The sequence below is a fragment of the Xiphophorus couchianus genome, chromosome 17 (genome assembly GCF_001444195.1).
Source record: "Xiphophorus couchianus chromosome 17, X_couchianus-1.0, whole genome shotgun sequence".
NCBI classification, from domain to species: domain Eukaryota; kingdom Metazoa; phylum Chordata; class Actinopteri; order Cyprinodontiformes; family Poeciliidae; genus Xiphophorus; species Xiphophorus couchianus.
Window position 1 is genome coordinate 1,817,307 of NC_040244.1, and position 17,490 is coordinate 1,834,796.

Here is a 17,490-nt window from a genome sequence, read left to right on the forward strand (position 1 = left end):
ATCTTCCCAAATATTAAACCTGATGTAGAAAAAATATGATTAATAATAAAAATAAGACCCCAGTTTAAACCTACGTATGTACGCAGGAGTCGCCCCCTGTGGGTAGATGTTGTTAACGCATGATATTGTGAGCTGAAGTCATATTTCTTATTTGTGAACATAAACTTATCAAGTATTTTTGCTTAGTTTCTGGTGCAAATATGTCGGTACTCCGGAAATGAGAGAAAACTGACTGACAGGTTACTTTTCAACAGAAACTTGTTTTAAGCAGATAAATATTTTTATATTTAAGTCCTACTTTCATGGCAGATTATGTTACTTATGCGAAAATGACTTGTTATAAGTGAAATAATTATTTACTTAAGCTCCTATATTTTGCTGAAAAGTTACTTGTAAGTTAGTTTTGTCTTATTTTAGGTGTAATAAAATATCTGCATTGAAAACTAGATAAAAGTTTTGTTTAGTTTTCGTGCTTTTGCAGCGTAAAGATTTAGATTCTAAGCGAGCCTCTGTCGACATCTTGTGGTCAAAAGAAGCACTACACCTGTGTGTTTAACAGGGAGCCGTTCGTCCTGCGCCTCCAGGTCAGGGGTCAAAGTTTGCTTCCCCTCTGTGTTCCTACGTGCAGCTCAGTAAATATTGACCGGGTTGGAGTCGATCGGATCAGTTTGGTGGATTTTAACCTCGGCTCTCAGCTCGCTGCCGTTCCTCGCTGCTCTTGTTTTATTCTTTCTAGTTTTGTGTAGAAATATGAGCGTAGAACCATGAGGCGTCCGCTGCTGCTCGCTCTGGGGCTGCTGCTCCTTCATCACAGCTGCTGCTTTGAGTTTGTGATAAACGGAGACTGGGAGGACGAGGAGGTGAGGCTGCACAGGAATTTATTTAAAATTAATCAATTTATTTCAAACAGAGAAAACAAGCAGGACAAGAGAAAACCAAGAACAAAATAATCAGTTTATCTTCCTGTTTAAAACCTGGGGGATCACAGTAAGCAGACTGTTAATTTAATATGCAGACATGGTGTAGAACTAGATGGTGTAGAACTAGATGATTTAGAAACAGGTGGTGTAGAACCAGGTGGTTTAGAACTAGATGATGTAGAGCTGGGTGGTGTACAACTAGATGATTTAGAAACAGGTGGTGTAGAACCGGGTGGTTTAGAACCGGGTGGTGTAGAACCAGGTGGTGTAGAACTTTGTGGTGTCTCTGTCCTCCTGGTTCTAGTCAGAACTCCAGCAGCAGCGTTCTGGACCGTTGGGTTGTCAATCAGACCTGTGAAGACGCTGCTGCAGGAATCAAAGCCACTAAAGAGAAACTAAAGCCTGGATGAGTTTCTCTGATCTGAGACTTTAGTCTCTGGTCCTGGAAATGTTCTGCAGCTGGGAGAAGGCCCACTTTGGAACCAGCTTTATGTGGCTCTGAAGGTCAAAGGTCGACTTTGTAATCAGTTACATAAATCTGATGTTTCAATCTGTGAAGTCTAAAATCAGTCTGGTCAGAGTATCAACAGTTTAAAATGTTACTCAAATAAAAGGAAAAAGTACAATAAACTTACTTTTATAAGTTGTTTTTTTTTATTTTCATAAAGTTTTTCAGGTGAATGAAACCAGAACTTCTCTCAACTGAATGATAACTATATTAGTTTATTCCTGTTAAACGTAGCATGATGTTCCGTCAGTTTTGAAATATACATAATTCTTGAATTTATCACATTTTCTGAGAAGTTAACCAAAATGCTTAAGATAAAATGTAATAAAACATTTTATTTAGGAAAGATCAACCAGAAACAGAAAACAAAGTAAAAGTAAAACTTTCCTTCAGACACAGAGAATCAGAATCATGTGAAACTCAAAGCTCTCATTATTCTGGTTCAGTTTGTTCATCTGCAAACAAAAATATCATTTTTATCAAATTAAACAGAATCATTTTTATTATTTCAACTCATAAAAATCAGTTTAAAATGTTTCTTCTAATATTTGTGTTTCACAGCTCTGATTTTTTGTTATTCGTCTGTTTTTGTTTTGTCCACCAGCCTGGAGTCGACCTTCATCAGGAGAGGCAGAAGGTTTGTTCCTCGGTTCTGATCCGAACCCAGTGGGCCGCTGGGAGCCGCCTGCTGCTGCTGACTCATGTTGTGTTGTTTGTTGGTTCCAGAGAGCCACGCTGACCAGCGACGAAGACCAGACCGTAGAGGTAAAGAGCCGAACACTGTGGCAGAGTTGAGTCTTATCTAGTAATCAATATCTGACTGTTTGAGGAGTTCCTCGTGACAGGCCGCGCGTTGACCCGCCGGTACTGAACGTCTGAGTCCAGTTCCCTTTGTTTGACATATTTTTATTTTTTTATATTAATTGTCAATGTTAGGAGGCGTGGAAACAAAATCTAAAGATTATTTTCACATTTGAGACTAAAAAGTGAAGAAATGTAACGAGACACTAATATATCTATCTTATATATATATTTAAATTTTCTGCTCCAACTTTTAGTTTTATTTTCATATATATTTTTAGAATTCTTATTTTTCACGCTTCTTTATTTTCTTCTCTAACTTTATTTTGTTTTAATTACAGTTTTGTATTTTCTGTTTCCATTTTTCTTCCTTGTCGGTGCGTTGTGCTCCGCTCCACGCCTGCAGGCCGTCCGGGGCGATGACATCACAGTGAACAGTTACCGGGTGGAGAGCCGCATCACGTCCCGCTTCGCCCACACCTCGGTCCGAAGCTCGGTGGTGAACTCCGGCTCCAGAGCTCAGAGCATCGGCTTCAACGTTCAGATCCCCAAACGGGCGTTCATCTCCAACTTCACCATGTGAGACCGACGGAGCGTCCTCCGCCAGCTCGCAGACGGGAGGCCAACTTCTTCTTCTTCTCCTTCTGCAGGAACGTGAACGGCATCACGTTCGTGGGCTCGGTGAAGGAGAAGGCGCTGGCCCGGCGGCTGTACGCCCAGGCCAGCTCCAGGAACAAGGCGGCGGGGATCGTAAGGACCAACGCCCAGGAACTGGAGACCTTCACCACGGAGGTCCACGTCCCGCCGGGCAGCAACGTCGCCTTCGAGCTGCACTACCAGGAGATGATGGAGCGCCGGCTGGGCATGTACCAGCACAACCTGTTCCTGCAGCCCGGACGGCCGGTTCCGCACTTCCAGGTGAGAGACCCGCACCCGACACTGACCTTTCCGCTGACCTCTGACCTCTGACCCCACTCCTGCCCAGGTGGACGTCTACCTCTACGAGCCGAAGGGAATTTCAAAGCTGGAAACGCCAAACACTCTGGGAGAGAGATTTGCAAATCTGATCCAAGTCACAGCCACCAAAGACAAGGTAACCTGGAAGAGAATACTACTACTACTACTACTAGTACTACTACTACTACTACTACTACTGCTAGTACTACTACTGCTAGTACCACTACTACTGCTAGTACTACTACAAGTACTGCTACTACTTTATTGCATGGTCTAAATATATAAATATTAATTAACTACTATTAATAACATTAATGAACTAATTCACTGTGGTTAATAGTGGACATCATATATTTTATGCATTTAAGGCTGAAGCTCGTAATATTTCTATGTTTGCAGGCATTATAAATAGAAATTATAATCTTTACATTTTTCTCAGGCTCACGTTGTCTTCAAGCCAAATTTGCATCAGCAGAGAAAATGTGAGAATTGCTCCGGCAGCGCCATCGACGGCATCTTCTCTGTCAAATATGACGTGACCAGAGACAGCAACGCCGGGGAGCTGCAGGTGAACTTTGACCCAAAGCAGGAAATAACATCCGCTTCCTCAAACATAAACAGAGATGATTATGATCATGACTCTCTGTTTCAGGTGTCAGATCTTTATTTTGTTCATTTCTTTGCTCCTTCAAACCTCTCTCCTCTTCCTAAAAACATCGTTTTCGTCATCGACGTCAGTGGCTCCATGTGGGGGGTCAAGATGAAGCAAGTAAGTGACCTCTGTTGACCTCTAAAGTCGTCATTCTTCCCGTTTCTGTGGAGCGCTGCCACCGTGTGGCCGTTTCCCAGAATACACTGAGCTTCGAGGTTCTGCTGTAGACGGTGGAAGCCATGAAGGCGATTCTGGACGACCTGAAGATGGAAGACCGCTTCAGTATCATCGACTTCAACCACAACGTGCGCTGCTGGAGTGAGGAGCTGCTTCCCGCCTCTCCTCTGCAGGTGGCCGACGCCAAGCGATACGTCCAGAACATCAAACCCACCGGAGGTATAGAGGCAGAGTGTGACCCGGCGCCGGGCCAGGAGCCGCTCCCTTAACAGCTGACCATGTTCCTGACAGGCACCAACATCAACGAGGCGCTGATCCGAGCTGCTCAGATGCTGGTCAGGGCGAACAGCCAGGGCTTCGTTGACCCACGCTCCGTCTCCATGATCATCCTGGTGTCTGACGGAGATCCCACCGTAGGTAGGAGACCGCCGGAACCGAAGAGCCGTAAACCTCAGGCAGCAGGTTCTGATCCAACATGGGCTCCCTGCAGGAGAGATCAAGCTCAGTAAGATCCAGAAGAACGTGAAGCGAGTGATGACAGATGAGCTCTCTCTCTTCTCGCTGGGCATCGGCTTCGACGTCGACTACGACTTCTTGGAGCGCATCGCCATGGAGAACAGGGGCATGGCCCAGAGGATCTACGCCAACCACGACGCAGCTGAGCAGATCCGGGTAAGACAGTTGATTACACAACACCTGCTTAAGCAATGCCTTACTTTCATTAGCAGTAGGTAACTGCTGAACCCACAGACTTTACCAACCCACTCTAATCTACTCTTGTACAGTTCAATTTAACCCAAAGATCAGAATCTAACTTTTGAAGTTTAAAAAGTCTTTTCCCCTGTCTTCCCCTGTCTCTGCAGGCCTTTTACAGCCAGGTGTCGTCCCCCCTGCTGAAGAAGGTCACCGTCCATTTCCCAGAGGGAACGGTGACCGACGTCACCCAGAGCCACTTCGATAAGTTCTTCGGCGGCTCGGAGCTGGTGGTGGCCGGGAAGGTGCAGCTGTCAGACAGCAACACGCTTACCAGCTTCACCTCTGCTTCAGCTGTGAGTGCGACGCACCGAGACGTCACTGGGGCTCTGGACACCTGCTGACGTCCATGTCCACGTCTCTGTCCTGCAGGCCAGCCTGCAGCTCAACCTGGAGACGGAGGCTGATATCACGGAGCTGGACCTAGAGCTGGCCAAGCAGCAGCACTCCTTCACTGGCTTCTCCAGGCAGATGTGGGCTTACCTCACCATTAAACAGCTGATCAGGGAGAGGTGAGGCCCACAGCATCACATGTTCACACGGATATTGTACATTGTACAGCAAGTACAATGGAAAAACCAGCTGACCAAACATGCTGGAACTCCTCTTGTGTTGCTAGGTAACCGGCTGAGCTTCAGTGGGGTTGCTTGGTAACAGGCAGTGCCTGCTGACTTGTGATGTTACATTGTGAAGGTTTTTAAAATGGCTCATTTTCCAGACATCATGCACAATCTGAACGCTTTTTAGAAACAGCAGAAACTCAAATGAAAGTACAAAAATGTGCAAAATGTGAATTTTGCATTATAGTTCCTCTTTATTTTCTCTTAATGAGAAATTTGTGTTGATTCTTCAAAAAAGCAAATAAGTAACCCAAAAAACCTGATAACTGTCCCTGTAAATATATATAAAAACATCTTCACCTCAGGCCTCATTTGGGTTAAAGGTAAAAGGTCATGACCTTGAACCAGTATGTCTGTTTGGAAGGGTTGAAGGAGAAATCTTCTTTGGTCTGGAATCAAAATGGCTGCCAGACTGAGGTTAGCAGATCTGGATCTAAAGAACCAACCAAGAACCAAAGTGTTGATGTTTGGTCCATATGCACAAAACCAAACAGCTTATCAGTCTGACTGAGTGAACCTTGAACCTTTCAGTAAACCAAAGTTTACTGAATGTAGAGTCAGTGTGAGTCCATCTGTCCAGCAGCTGGTTCAGAGAGGACATGTACAGGACCCTGACCTCCAGGGTCAAACCAGACGCCTTCACCTCTCTGCACAACAACACAGCATGCTTTTTATTTTCTAAATATTCTGTTGGTTATCTGTCTTTACCAGCTGCTCTCTGGCTCCCCCTGCAGGTCTCTGGTTACAACAGTTGGAAAAAAGAGAAAAATCACCAAGCAGATCACAGAGCTGGCCCTGCAGCACAGCTTTGTGACGCCGCTGACCGCCCTGCTGGTGGAGAGCGAGGACGCCACCGAGAGGCTGCTGGCCGACTCGGCCCGGGACCCCAGGCACGGCTGCTGCTCAGGTCACACACACACACACACACACACACACACACACACACACACACACACAAGGTTTCTCCACTTAAAGACTTCAAGTCCAGTCAAAACGAGTTTGAAACGTCACACAAATGATTTGCTGGAGAGTCGAGATTGTTGAATGTTTCCTCTACAAATAATCTTAATTTGAAAGTTTAAAAATTCAGAAATCTTTCAAATATTCAGTCATTAATTAATAGTGATTATTATTGGTCTTTTATTGTAACTGACTGCTTGTTTCAGAGGAACAGTGATGTACTATACCTACAGTACCAGAATGTTTTGGATTTCCTCCAGAGTCTAAGCAAAGTGTTTAGAAAAAACATTGAACTGAATTTACTTTGGGTGTTCAATGACTTATTTCTCAGGTTAGCAGAAGAGAGCTTCTGATTGGCTGATCAGTCCCTCATGACGTCTCCTCCTCCAGAAGCTGCTGAGAAAAAAACTTAAAGCTGACTAACATTTCTCTGCATGTCGATTATAAACATGTTATTATTGTGACCAATGCAGGCGTCCAAACTCTGTCTGGTCCTCCGTCCATCAGCATGCTCTACGCCACTCCGCCTCCCTGGGTCCAAGTCCCCATCACGACCCCTTCCAGTCAGGTCCTGAGTGGCCCCCTGGAGACGGCCCTGCCTCCAACAGTTAACTTGGGTAAGACTTGCATCCACCTGCAGGCTGCAGAAACAAGTTTCCATGTTCAGAGTCTTTGTTTGTCATCCAGTGGACGGAGACCCTCACTTCATCATCCGCCTGCCTGGAAGCAACATGGACGTCTGCTTCAACATCGACTCCAAACCGGGCCACATCCTCAGCCTGGTGTCTGACATGGGAACAGGTGCAGGACAACTGGAAATGTTTTGGTATTTTGGTGTCGTTAGAAAGCCCGGTTTGGTTTCTTCTCTTAAAAGTTGCTAAATGTAGCAACAAAGTTTCTAGGTGGGTAACAGCGGCCCAAACTGTGTCATTAACAGAACCATGAACCCAAACACAGCAGCAGATCTACAAGAGAAGGTGCAGCAATGGCCTAGTCAAAGTATAAACCTCAGATTCAGTTTGAGCTCAATGAACTGAAGCAACCGGAGAGCGGACCAGAACTCCTCCAGAACCGAGTCAGGCTGTGGTAGAGTGGAAATAACACCACTGCAGCATGTTAGTTGTTTTCCCTCCATCAGCTCCTAGAACTGACATCTAACCCAACGGTGCTCAAAGTAGGGCTCCTGGGCTTTTAGTGGCCCGCTTGACCACAATTCAGCAATAAATTTGGACAAAACTAAAATTCTACTTACAAAATGGTTTGATACAGGAAGTGTTTTCAGATGAACACTGACCCAGATTCTGTTTTTGTTGCTGAGAACAGATGAAATATTATAGAGATCAAAATAAAAAGCAAACTGGACTTTTTCATTGAACAAGGAAAAAACACTTTTTGGATTTATTTAATCTCATAGCAAAGAAATCACAATATTTTTGTAATTTCAGTTTTTAAACACAACATGTTTTTGTTCCATGAGAACTTTGGAGCTGACATAAAGTTAGTACACCCCTGGGGTTCTCCTCCATGCTGTGTGCAGGTGTTGTGGTGAACGGCCAGCTGATCAGCTCCAAGCAGCCTCACAAAAACAGAGTCAGCTCCTACTTTGGCATCATCTCCGTCTACCACCAGCCTGCCGGGGTCAGCGTGAAGGTCGGCACCGACCGGATCTCCATGGCCGACGGCCGCAGCAGCCACTCGTTCACCTGGGGCGCCACGGCTGACATCGTCCAGGACAGGTAACTCCGCCTCCACCAGCTTCCTGCTCTGCTCTGATTGGTCCTCAGAGTTCTGCTTCCTGCTACAGCGTCACGATCTCCATCGTAAAGAACTCCCACGTCACTGTCACCATCGACAACAGCATCCGGGTGACGGTGCTGCTCCACCGGGTGTGGAGGAAACATCCGGTCAACGTGGACTTCCTGGGTCTCTACATTCCCAGTAATAACCAGTACTCTCCACTGGTCCACGGACTCATAGGTACGACTCCCAGTCCTGGACGAGGCTCTGCCTTCACCTCTATAACCCTCATTATTTAATAACAATGACATAAACTTAATTCTCTTCATAATGTGAGAGCAAAAAATCAACCACAGCATAAAGCATTTGGACCCCTAGTGGTCAGTAGTAGTACTGCAATTAAAAGTGAGAATGACTTATTATTGGAAGATTAAAAGGGGTTAAAATAAGTTATTAGAAGAAAAATGATATAAATTATGAAATTTGAGTTTTTTATTCCTAAAGAGCTTGGCTTTCCATTCTTGAGTTGAAATAAATGAATAATTTGTGGTAAAACAGGGCAGTTTTCCCGAGAGCCTGAGGTGAGCGTGTACGATGTCCATGAAGGACCCGACCCGCTGAAGGAGGAGGCCACCATGGAGGTGAAAGGTCACACGCTGCGGGTCACCAGGTACTTCCTGTTACTTAAGGCTGCATTCAGTGAACCCAGACTGAAGTTTAACCTAAAGTCAGGAACGTGTGTTACTGTGTGTGTGTTACTGTGTGTGTGTTTCAGAGGCTGGCAGAAGGACTTCAGACACGACCGGAAACGCGGCTCCAACGTCTACTGCTGGTTCGTCCACAACAGCGGCAAAGGCTTCATCGACGGTCGCTATGGCGACTACATAATGCCGGATCTGAACAGCTTCCTTCAGACGGTCTAATCAGTTTCTCCACCACTCTCATTTCTAATCATTTTCTACAGAACACACAGAGAAACCTACCGACTTTATTAGAACAAAGTGTACATTTTCAACCATTAATGTTAAAAAATAAAAATTATTCCACCAAACATTTCTTCCTGATTGTTTCTGTACAGATCTGGGAATTAACTCTGACACGGTAGAGTCCCGCAGCATGACGAGCGTTCCAGTTCAGGCCAGTTTGGAAAAGTCTTCGTAGGCGATGTCCACCATGTCCCCTTTCTGTGGCCCCTGGGGACACGACACAAACATTTAACCTTAAAAAAAATCTGAATATTTATGATAATATTCCACGATTGAAGAAAACAGAACTTTTAGTTCAGATGGTTTTACTACAGATGAGGAGACAATTTAGGTCATAATCTCTGGAGATTTAAATATTTTCTATACTTTAATCTGCTGCTGCTAAAGTCACTCTACAGACTGTTGCTAGGCAACCAGGGAGTGAGTGAGTTAGTTGATCCCACCAACCTTTCTTAGTTCTGGTTCAGAGTTCAGTGAAATTATTGAATATTCTATCGGACGTATTATCTGCAGATATTGATCATGTGTCTGTAGCGATATATAATATTGATTTATTGTCTATGAAACACGTGACCATGATCCAGCTCTGGGTGAGGAAGAGGGGAACCTACGGAGTCCAGCGTTAGCGTGGCGCTGAACTTCTTCTCGTCGATCCCTTCCAGCAGCGCCTCGGTGTCCCGGTACGGCCCGTTCAGGATCAGAACCCGTTTCCCTGCAGGAGGCCAGACGTCAGAACCTGGAATCATTTGATCAGAACCTGCTGGGCTGGAGCCGGCGGCTGACCTGGAGCAGGGATGACCGTCTCCAGGTGGTTCTGGTCCAGCTTCAGTTTGTCCCCGGAGTCGATCATCTTCACCACGGCGCCGTATTTCTCCTTCACCTCCTGCAGACGGACGAGAGCCACAGGATCAGAACCACAACAGTTCTGAAAGAAAGTCTAGATTTATTTCAGACAAGATCAGATTTTAATTTGGTTTTCCTCTTGTTTTCTAAAAATGAAGTGTCAAATTACAGAAATGTTTAAAAAGTTGCTTTTATTTCAGTCATCCCTTTTGTCAGTTTACAGCAAAAAAATTGAGTTTTTTTAATTATGAGAATATAGTTATGACAGCAGAATTAAGACAACTTTTACCAGAGGAAAGTCTTAAATTTATTTAAAATGATGCGATTGCTGCAACTGTCTGGTTCTTTCTCTGAAACGATTGTGGTGGAAACAACTGAATTTATTTGAAAGTTCTGCTACTGAGAATAATTGAAGCTGGAGTGTTAAAAGTTTCCTTTTCTGTAAAACCAAATATAACTTCACAGATGATAAATATTCCTCATTTTAATGTTGTTTTTTGTGTAAGAGTTATAGTAAAAGTACTACTTTAAGACTTTATTCTCATAATTGAAAAAATTTGTAGTATGGCCCTAATATTCTTCGTAAAGTCGAATTGAATCCAAACTGTAAATAAACAGCGTGTCAACCAAGATGGCCGCCGTGACATCACTCTGATCTGTGGGAACCAGAGGAGAGAATAGGTGGGGAAAAAATCCAGATTCTGTAAAAACCAAAGATTTCAATTAATCGATAAAACTGATTTATCGCCCAGCTGTTACCATGACGACAGCCTTCTTCTTGTGGTATTTCTCTCCCAGCTTCTTAGTGACGATCTTGACGACGATGTTGGGCTGCAGCCAGTAATCAGTCCTGACCGCCGACGACTGCTTCTTCTTCTTCTTCTCCTCTATCTGCAGAGAACATGATCAGAACTTTCATCGTCATCATCATCATCATCATCATCAGTGGAAACCAAACAAACCACCAGAACCTCAATTATCTCCTCCAGAGCCGATTTCTTCTTCTTCTCCCCTCTGGAATCAGAACCGGACGGTGCTTCTTTCCGTTTGACCGAGGATGAGGATGCTGGAGCTGTCAGAGCGCCCAGAACCGAGCTGGCACCCAGAACCGAGCTGGAAGAGGTCAAAGAGCGGGTTTGAAGACAGGAAGTTGGGCGGAAGCAGCCATGACGGCTCGGTGGGGTATCAGTACCTGGACCTGGACGAGCTTGCCACCGGAGCGCTCAGGTTGAAAGCAACTGGAAGAGAAAAGCAGTAAGACATTAGGTTCTGTCTGAGGCCTGGTTCAGGCCCAGTTCAGACCCGGATCGCCCTGCAGAACAAACTCCAACCTTTCTCTTCTTCACTCTCACGTTTGAGTTCTGTGTAAACAGACTGGGCCTGCAGGGGAAACAGAGGAGGTAAGGATGATCTCTGCAGCTTTGGTTCTGCTCATCTAGTCGGGTTCTGGCTGGTCAGAACTCACCTCGGCTTCCTTCCCGTCCATCCCTCTTCGGACCTGCTCCTGGATGAACTTGGCGCTCCTCTCCTCGTCATCTAGTTCCTGCTTCTTCTTCCTGGCCTGCTCCTCCTGGCGCCGGATGGTTTCCGGGTCGCGGTCCACGTACTGGATATACCAACCCTTAGGAGTCTCGTCCACTTTACACAAACCTGCCGGCGACCCAAACAGGTTAGTGGGACATGGAGCCGGACGGACCCAGAACCAAAGCAGGAACCGGTTACCTTTCCTGCCGAGCCACTTGGTGAAGTCGGTGAGGGTTTCCCACTGGGTGGAGTTCATGTGGACGTGTTCTCTGTGGCTGATGTACTCGTTGTAGACAATGTTGTTGTGGACTCTCTTGGTTCCTGTAAACCAGAGGACCGGAAGAATGGACCAATCAGAACAGTCAGAAGGGACCAATCAGAAACACTTCGGTATCTCTGAGAACATCTGTGACTTTCTCACCGAAGCGTCTTCTGAGCAGCTCTAAGAAGTCACTTTTGAACTCACTGTAGAGAGAAACGACACCGTTAAACAGACCTCCAGCAGCAGATGCTACGGCGTTGTCATGGTGACGGACTCACTCGGAGAAGTAGTCCATGAACTTGGTGGGGTTCTCCGAGGCCAGCAGCAGCTGCCTCTGGTGGGACTCGGACATGCAGTGACACTTGAAGCCATTCTGTCTCACAAACAGGTTATGTTTAAGTCAGAGCAGCAGCAGCTGGCAGTGAACGCATCACACACCAACTCCTATAAAGCTAATTAAACGCTCACCTCGTCTCGACACTGTTTCTGACACATCTGGCAGTACCATCTCAGCTTCTGGAGACCTTTGGACTTGATTCGGTTGCTAATCGCCTTGGGGGACAGGAAATCCGCTTTTCCCATGGCGACCACCTTTCAAACGACCCAAAAACAGACGTTACACCGTTGAAAACAGGACAACAGCGCTACAACACAGGAAACTAGCAGCCATTACCTCTCGAAGAACTTGAAAACTCGCGAGACTACTGGTGCCGCATTCATAAGCCCTGGAATTTATATTTTTCAGTTTATCAGCGTGGGTAAATGGTAATAATGTTAAATTAGATTCACAGAAATCCAAATCAGTTGGCACTACACCTAAAGTATTTTTGAATCGAATTGACTGAATGAAAAAATCACTTTGTTGACCTTGTGTGGCGTAATATGGATAATGGTAATAAAAAATAATAAAATAAAAATAAATAATAACCGTTATTTTCTTCCACTTCCTCTTGCCAGATTTCAAAGACTAATTTTATGATAGAAACCGAGTAAATATTTAACTTCATTTAAAAAGAGTATTTCACTCACCAGCACCACAGTGTTAAAATTCATTTTACCAACATTTTCGTCTGTCTCTGAAGGCAGCGTTAGTCCATCTTGAGTCGACTTTGCGCATGCGCAGTCCTGCCTGTCTGACCTTCATAGCGGTAAGGATGTTCGCCAGGACCAGCGCGTTGGTGTTCTCCCCACAATGGTGAGCCTGTTTAAGTCCACCAAAGTCTTTATTTTTTCCTGCTCTATGTGTGACGTTCAAGCGGACGTGAAGCAGAAGTCAGTCCGGGTTGCAAGGACAGTGAAACGGGGAGTTATTGAGCGGAAGGACGCGCTAACCTGTAGGCCTCAGCTAATGAATGGAACTGAGGCTAATGCTAACGTAGTCGCCCTGAACGTTAAAACTTAAACAGCCACTTTTACCTCCTGTTAACATCATAATGAGCTCATTATCATGTTGTACTTGCTAAACAATAACTGTTGACGGTGTTTGTTTCCACAGTGGGCAGGTCAGGAACATGGCTACCCTGAAGGACAGTAAGTAATCCCCTTAAACTGCGGGGAAATGTTTTTAAAATACAAAAATCTGATAAATCTAAGTATAATCAGTTTAATTTCAGCTCTCTTTTAGTGTGTCGGGAAATGCTTTGAACATTTACACAACTGCCCCAGGAACACTTTCTATAAATGTTTTCTGCGAGTTTTCACCTGGTGGAGGCCAAAGTTGTACTATGTTGATCTGTTTTGGTGAAGTTTCATATCGGAGTTTGATCTATTATAGATTTATTGAAATCAGGCGTTTCAATAGGCCCTGGCAGGGGCCCTGCATAAATCAGTAAAACTAGCGTTTATCTCAGCCTGTAATTTCATTTGCAAATGGTATTCTTTTTATTTGTACATTGAAATTATTTAATTTTATAACATGACTATTGTGGATTGCTTTGTTTTTATTTTGAAAGATGATTAAAAAGGAAAAATTTGTGTTCTTTTAGTTATGCATATGTCATATTAAATTCTGTTTTGCTGAAGTTTGAATTGGAAGTGGTTGAAGCATCTAACCTGTAATTATATCCAGTAAAATAAATACTTTTCAAACCACTTTGTAGGCGCTTTGCCAACAAATTGTTGCTTTTCTAGATTCCTTTCCTCTGCGTCCCACTAGCTGCATCCATCAGGTTGTTTATAAAGTGAGTTTTCAGCTCTATGCTAACAGAGCTAGCCACCTCAGGTTAGTTGTTTATCATCTTTGGATTAGAGCCTGCTGAATATTCAGGTTTCATATTAAAATTCATAAATGTCGAGACTTGATGTCAGTTTTTGGTTCGTTTATGCTGGAGTTGGAGTGATGCGTCCAAATGTTTAGTTTCTGGACCCAACAAATTCATAAACAGAACTTACTTTAATTTACATTTTTAATGTTAATTAAAAAATAATATAAATTGATTTTAAACTGCAGATCTAGTTATTAATTATCACATCAAACTGTTGTTGTCATGGTGACGGATCTGACTGACTGACTTTTTTTTAGTCACCATTCGGTTGAAGTCCATCAAGAACATCCAGAAAATCACCAAGTCCATGAAGATGGTGGCCGCCGCCAAGTACGCTCGTGCTGAGCGGCAGCTGAAGCCGGCCCGGGTATACGGCACCGGCGCCCTCGGTACGCCATCTCAACCCGGTTCCAGTCCAAACGGACTCTGCCTCAGACTGAGAGCGTTTCTTACTCTGCTCCTGCAGCTCTGTATGAGAAGGCCGACATCAAGGCCCCCGAGGACAAGGCCTCCAAGCACCTGATCGTAGGCGTGACCTCTGACCGCGGCCTCTGCGGCGCCATCCACTCCGGCGTGGCTAAGACCATCAAGAGCGAGATCGCCAACCTGACCGGCGCCGGCAAGGAGGTGATGGTGATCAACGTGGGAGACAAGCTGAGGGGCCTGCTGTACAGGTGAGAGCCGCTGCAGAACCGGACCTGGAGGTACTGATGGACCTCTGCCTGACCTCTGCCCGACTTTCTCTTCGTCAGAACTCATGGGAAGCATATCCTGCTGAACTGTAAGGAGGTCGGCCGTAAGCCGCCCAACTTCGGCGACGCCTCTGTGATCGCGGCCGAGCTGCTGAACTCTGGGTACGAGTTCGACCAGGGATCCATCGTCTTCAACAGATTCAGGTACCGACCCGGCCCAGAACGCCTGCTGCTAGCCGTTAATTAAACCATGAAATCATATGATGCATTAAAATGAGATCCGTAACTCCTGTCCCTGGGATTAATATTTTTGAAAGGCATTTTTCTTTAGAGACGTTTCGTAGTCTGTTTTTTGTTGGTTTCTGTTATTTGATTTTGATTGTTGTGTTTTTATTCTGGATATTTAAAATGTTTTCCAGTTTTTCATATTCTTTAAAATATTACTGTTTATTGTCTTTGAGAGGACAAACTTTCATTACTTATTTTTTTATTAAGTCTTTTTTATATGATATTAGAAATACATTAAGAGATGATTATGTAAATATTAATTTCCATTTTGAAATGAGAAACATTTTATTGCCTCCGTTAGTAAATCTAAACCTGCTGAAGCTAAACGAACTCTTGATGAGTTTTTGCTGAAACATTTACAGAAAAAAGTTTAATTTTTTTTGTTTATCTTGGATACAAATGACATATTTCTTTATTTGTACTCTTTTCTGATGTGAATATTCTGGCCGTTTGCTCCAGTTAGCGGTTATTCTGTTCCTACATTATTTGCTGATTATTTCAATAACTGATCAAAGTTTTCAACCAGAACCTGTTCTGCTCCTGCAGGTCCGTTATCTCCTACAAGACGGACCAGAAACCCGTGTTCTCCATCGACACGGTGGCTTCCTCAGGTACCGGCCCGCGTTCTGCCGACTGGTCCCGGTGCTGTAGGGGTTCTGTTTGGGTTCTGTTGGGTTCTGATGTCGTCTGGTCTCCTGATAGAAAACTTGGGGATCTACGACGACATCGATGCCGACGTTCTGAGGAACTACCAGGAGTTTGCTCTGGTGAACGTTCTCTATCTGGCGCTGAAGGAATCGTCCACCAGCGAGCAGAGTGCCAGGATGACGGCCATGGACAGCGCCAGCAAGAACGCATGTAAGGCCACACCGCTGGAATGATTGAACTAGGACGTTAGGAAACTGAGCACACTGCTGAACCAAACTGATATGGGCTTTGGTTAGAAAGGTTAGAGATACTACAAAATAAAAGCATTAATATGTCATAGATGAGGCAAGTAAAAAAAAATCTTGATAACAGGATTATTAGGACCTTTCAAAATAAAACCTAGACTAGATCATTTCCAATGTAGATTCCACATTACAAATTAAATGATGTAATGGTTTCCCTCCTTGCCTTGTAGCAGGAAGGTTGGGGGTTTGAATCCCAGTGGGTTTCTCTCCCGTCACTTATGGTTCTGACCCGATGTCTAACATTTACAATCCAAAGAGCCGTTTCTACCAACATCACATCTGAAAACGTGCTTATCATTTTTAATACAGGAAATTTGTTGTTTTTTAAACTTTTTATTTTTAGGTTTAAATATTTGACTTTTTTTCTCATAATTAATTGATATTTGCACACATTTTCCAGCGTCAGAGCAAGAAAAATAATTTAAATAAAAGTGATTTGTACTTTTAGTATCATTCTGTTGTAGAAACTAAACATAATTATTGCATAAAAAACTGAAAAATGTCCAGTCGAACTTTTTATGTGCAAAGAGCCAGTTCTGGCCGGAACCACTGGCTGCACACCCTGGTTTACAACACGGAGATTATGTTGGCCCTTCAAAATAAAAGTCTGCTAACTACTTCAAAATAAAAGTTGAAAAGGGCCAACTTTTCAACTTTATTTTGAAAAGTTGGCCCTTCAAAATAAAAGGCGATGCTACAACTTCAACCAAACCTGGACGGATTTAAGGAGGAGTTGCCATGGAAACAGACAACATGTCTGTCCTCCATCATCTCTGATGGAGTGGGATGTTTTCTAGTCCGCTCCAATCCGCTCCGTCCTCCACTCTGACTCCATGTTTTGTGTTTTGCTCCAGCTGAGATGATCGATAAGTTGACATTGACCTTCAACCGGACCCGGCAGGCCGTCATCACCAAGGAGCTCATTGAGATCATCTCTGGAGCTGCAGCCCTGTAAGTCTGCTCTTCATCACTTCCTGTTCACTCTTCATCACTTCCTGCTCCTCTTCATCACTTCCTGCTCCTCTTCATCACTTCCTCCTGCATGTCTAACTGTTCTCTGCTCCTCCTGCTGAACTCAGGGACTAACAGGAGGTAACATGGCGTAGCGGTGTGGTGCTAGGCTAGCTTTAGCAGCTAGCTGCAGCAGTAGGAAATAGCTTCTGCTCAGATTCTGGTTGGTTCTGATGGCTCTGGTCTGTCTGCAGATAAACTGGACCGGACCGTGGATTCTGTTCCGGACCGGACCGGGCCGTGGATTCTGTTCCATCGCTGCAGACTTGATATTTGTTTGAGTCTAATGAAGATTTCTGCTTCTGTTTGTAAAATATGTGGAGAAAATAAAGCTCTAACCAGAACCTGGATCTGTTTCCTGTCTCTGAATGACATTAATCAGATAAAACAAAAAAATTACAATCTGCTGTCAACGTTTGGTCCACATTAAATCAGAAACGCTTCATCCCAAAGAGATTTTAAACATCATAACTGATCATCCAAGTTTCTCCACAGAGACTTTGGTAGTGATGCTGCGGGCCGGACGGATCTCCAGTAGCAGTCAGGCAAGCAGCAAATCCAAACAAGGCTCTGACTGGAGAC

General features: G+C 44.4%; 3 protein-coding genes across 4 annotated transcripts; 2 read left to right on the forward strand and 1 right to left on the reverse strand.

The window, feature by feature from the left end:
- Positions 1-639: 639 nt before the first annotated feature.
- On the forward strand, positions 640-9,138 carry itih2 (inter-alpha-trypsin inhibitor heavy chain 2). Its single transcript, XM_028043936.1, has 20 exons — positions 640-860; positions 2,033-2,065; positions 2,155-2,193; positions 2,636-2,808; positions 2,880-3,147; positions 3,215-3,322; positions 3,626-3,754; positions 3,839-3,955; positions 4,066-4,234; positions 4,307-4,432; positions 4,506-4,687; positions 4,879-5,064; positions 5,141-5,280; positions 6,123-6,295; positions 6,822-6,965; positions 7,036-7,149; positions 7,886-8,084; positions 8,153-8,325; positions 8,644-8,755; positions 8,861-9,138. Exons 1-20 carry the CDS (start codon positions 765-767, stop codon positions 9,006-9,008), a joined length of 2,829 nt encoding a protein of 942 aa, XP_027899737.1. The 5' UTR covers positions 640-764; the 3' UTR covers positions 9,009-9,138.
- kin (Kin17 DNA and RNA binding protein) lies at positions 9,060-12,383 on the reverse strand. The gene is made up of 12 exons (XM_028043937.1): positions 12,169-12,383; positions 11,979-12,073; positions 11,860-11,903; positions 11,637-11,759; positions 11,380-11,564; positions 11,246-11,294; positions 11,107-11,152; positions 10,886-11,027; positions 10,674-10,805; positions 9,855-9,954; positions 9,683-9,783; positions 9,060-9,278 (listed from the first exon to the last, which is right to left on the reverse strand). Exons 1-12 carry the CDS (start codon positions 12,280-12,282, stop codon positions 9,219-9,221), a joined length of 1,191 nt encoding a protein of 396 aa, XP_027899738.1. The 5' UTR covers positions 12,283-12,383; the 3' UTR covers positions 9,060-9,218.
- Positions 12,384-12,815: 432 nt separating this feature from the next.
- On the forward strand, positions 12,816-17,258 carry atp5f1c (ATP synthase F1 subunit gamma). 2 transcript variants are annotated; one of them, XM_028043938.1, is made up of 9 exons: positions 12,824-12,895; positions 13,196-13,230; positions 14,222-14,353; positions 14,431-14,638; positions 14,717-14,860; positions 15,491-15,555; positions 15,647-15,802; positions 16,752-16,848; positions 17,103-17,258. In XM_028043938.1, exons 1-9 carry the CDS (start codon positions 12,855-12,857, stop codon positions 17,104-17,106), a joined length of 882 nt encoding a protein of 293 aa, XP_027899739.1. In that variant the 5' UTR covers positions 12,824-12,854; the 3' UTR covers positions 17,107-17,258. The 2 variants fall into 2 exon arrangements, with proteins under 2 accessions (XP_027899740.1, XP_027899739.1); XM_028043939.1 differs by lacking the exon at positions 17,103-17,258 and having other exon boundaries at positions 12,816-12,895; positions 16,752-16,852.
- Positions 17,259-17,490: the final 232 nt, after the last annotated feature.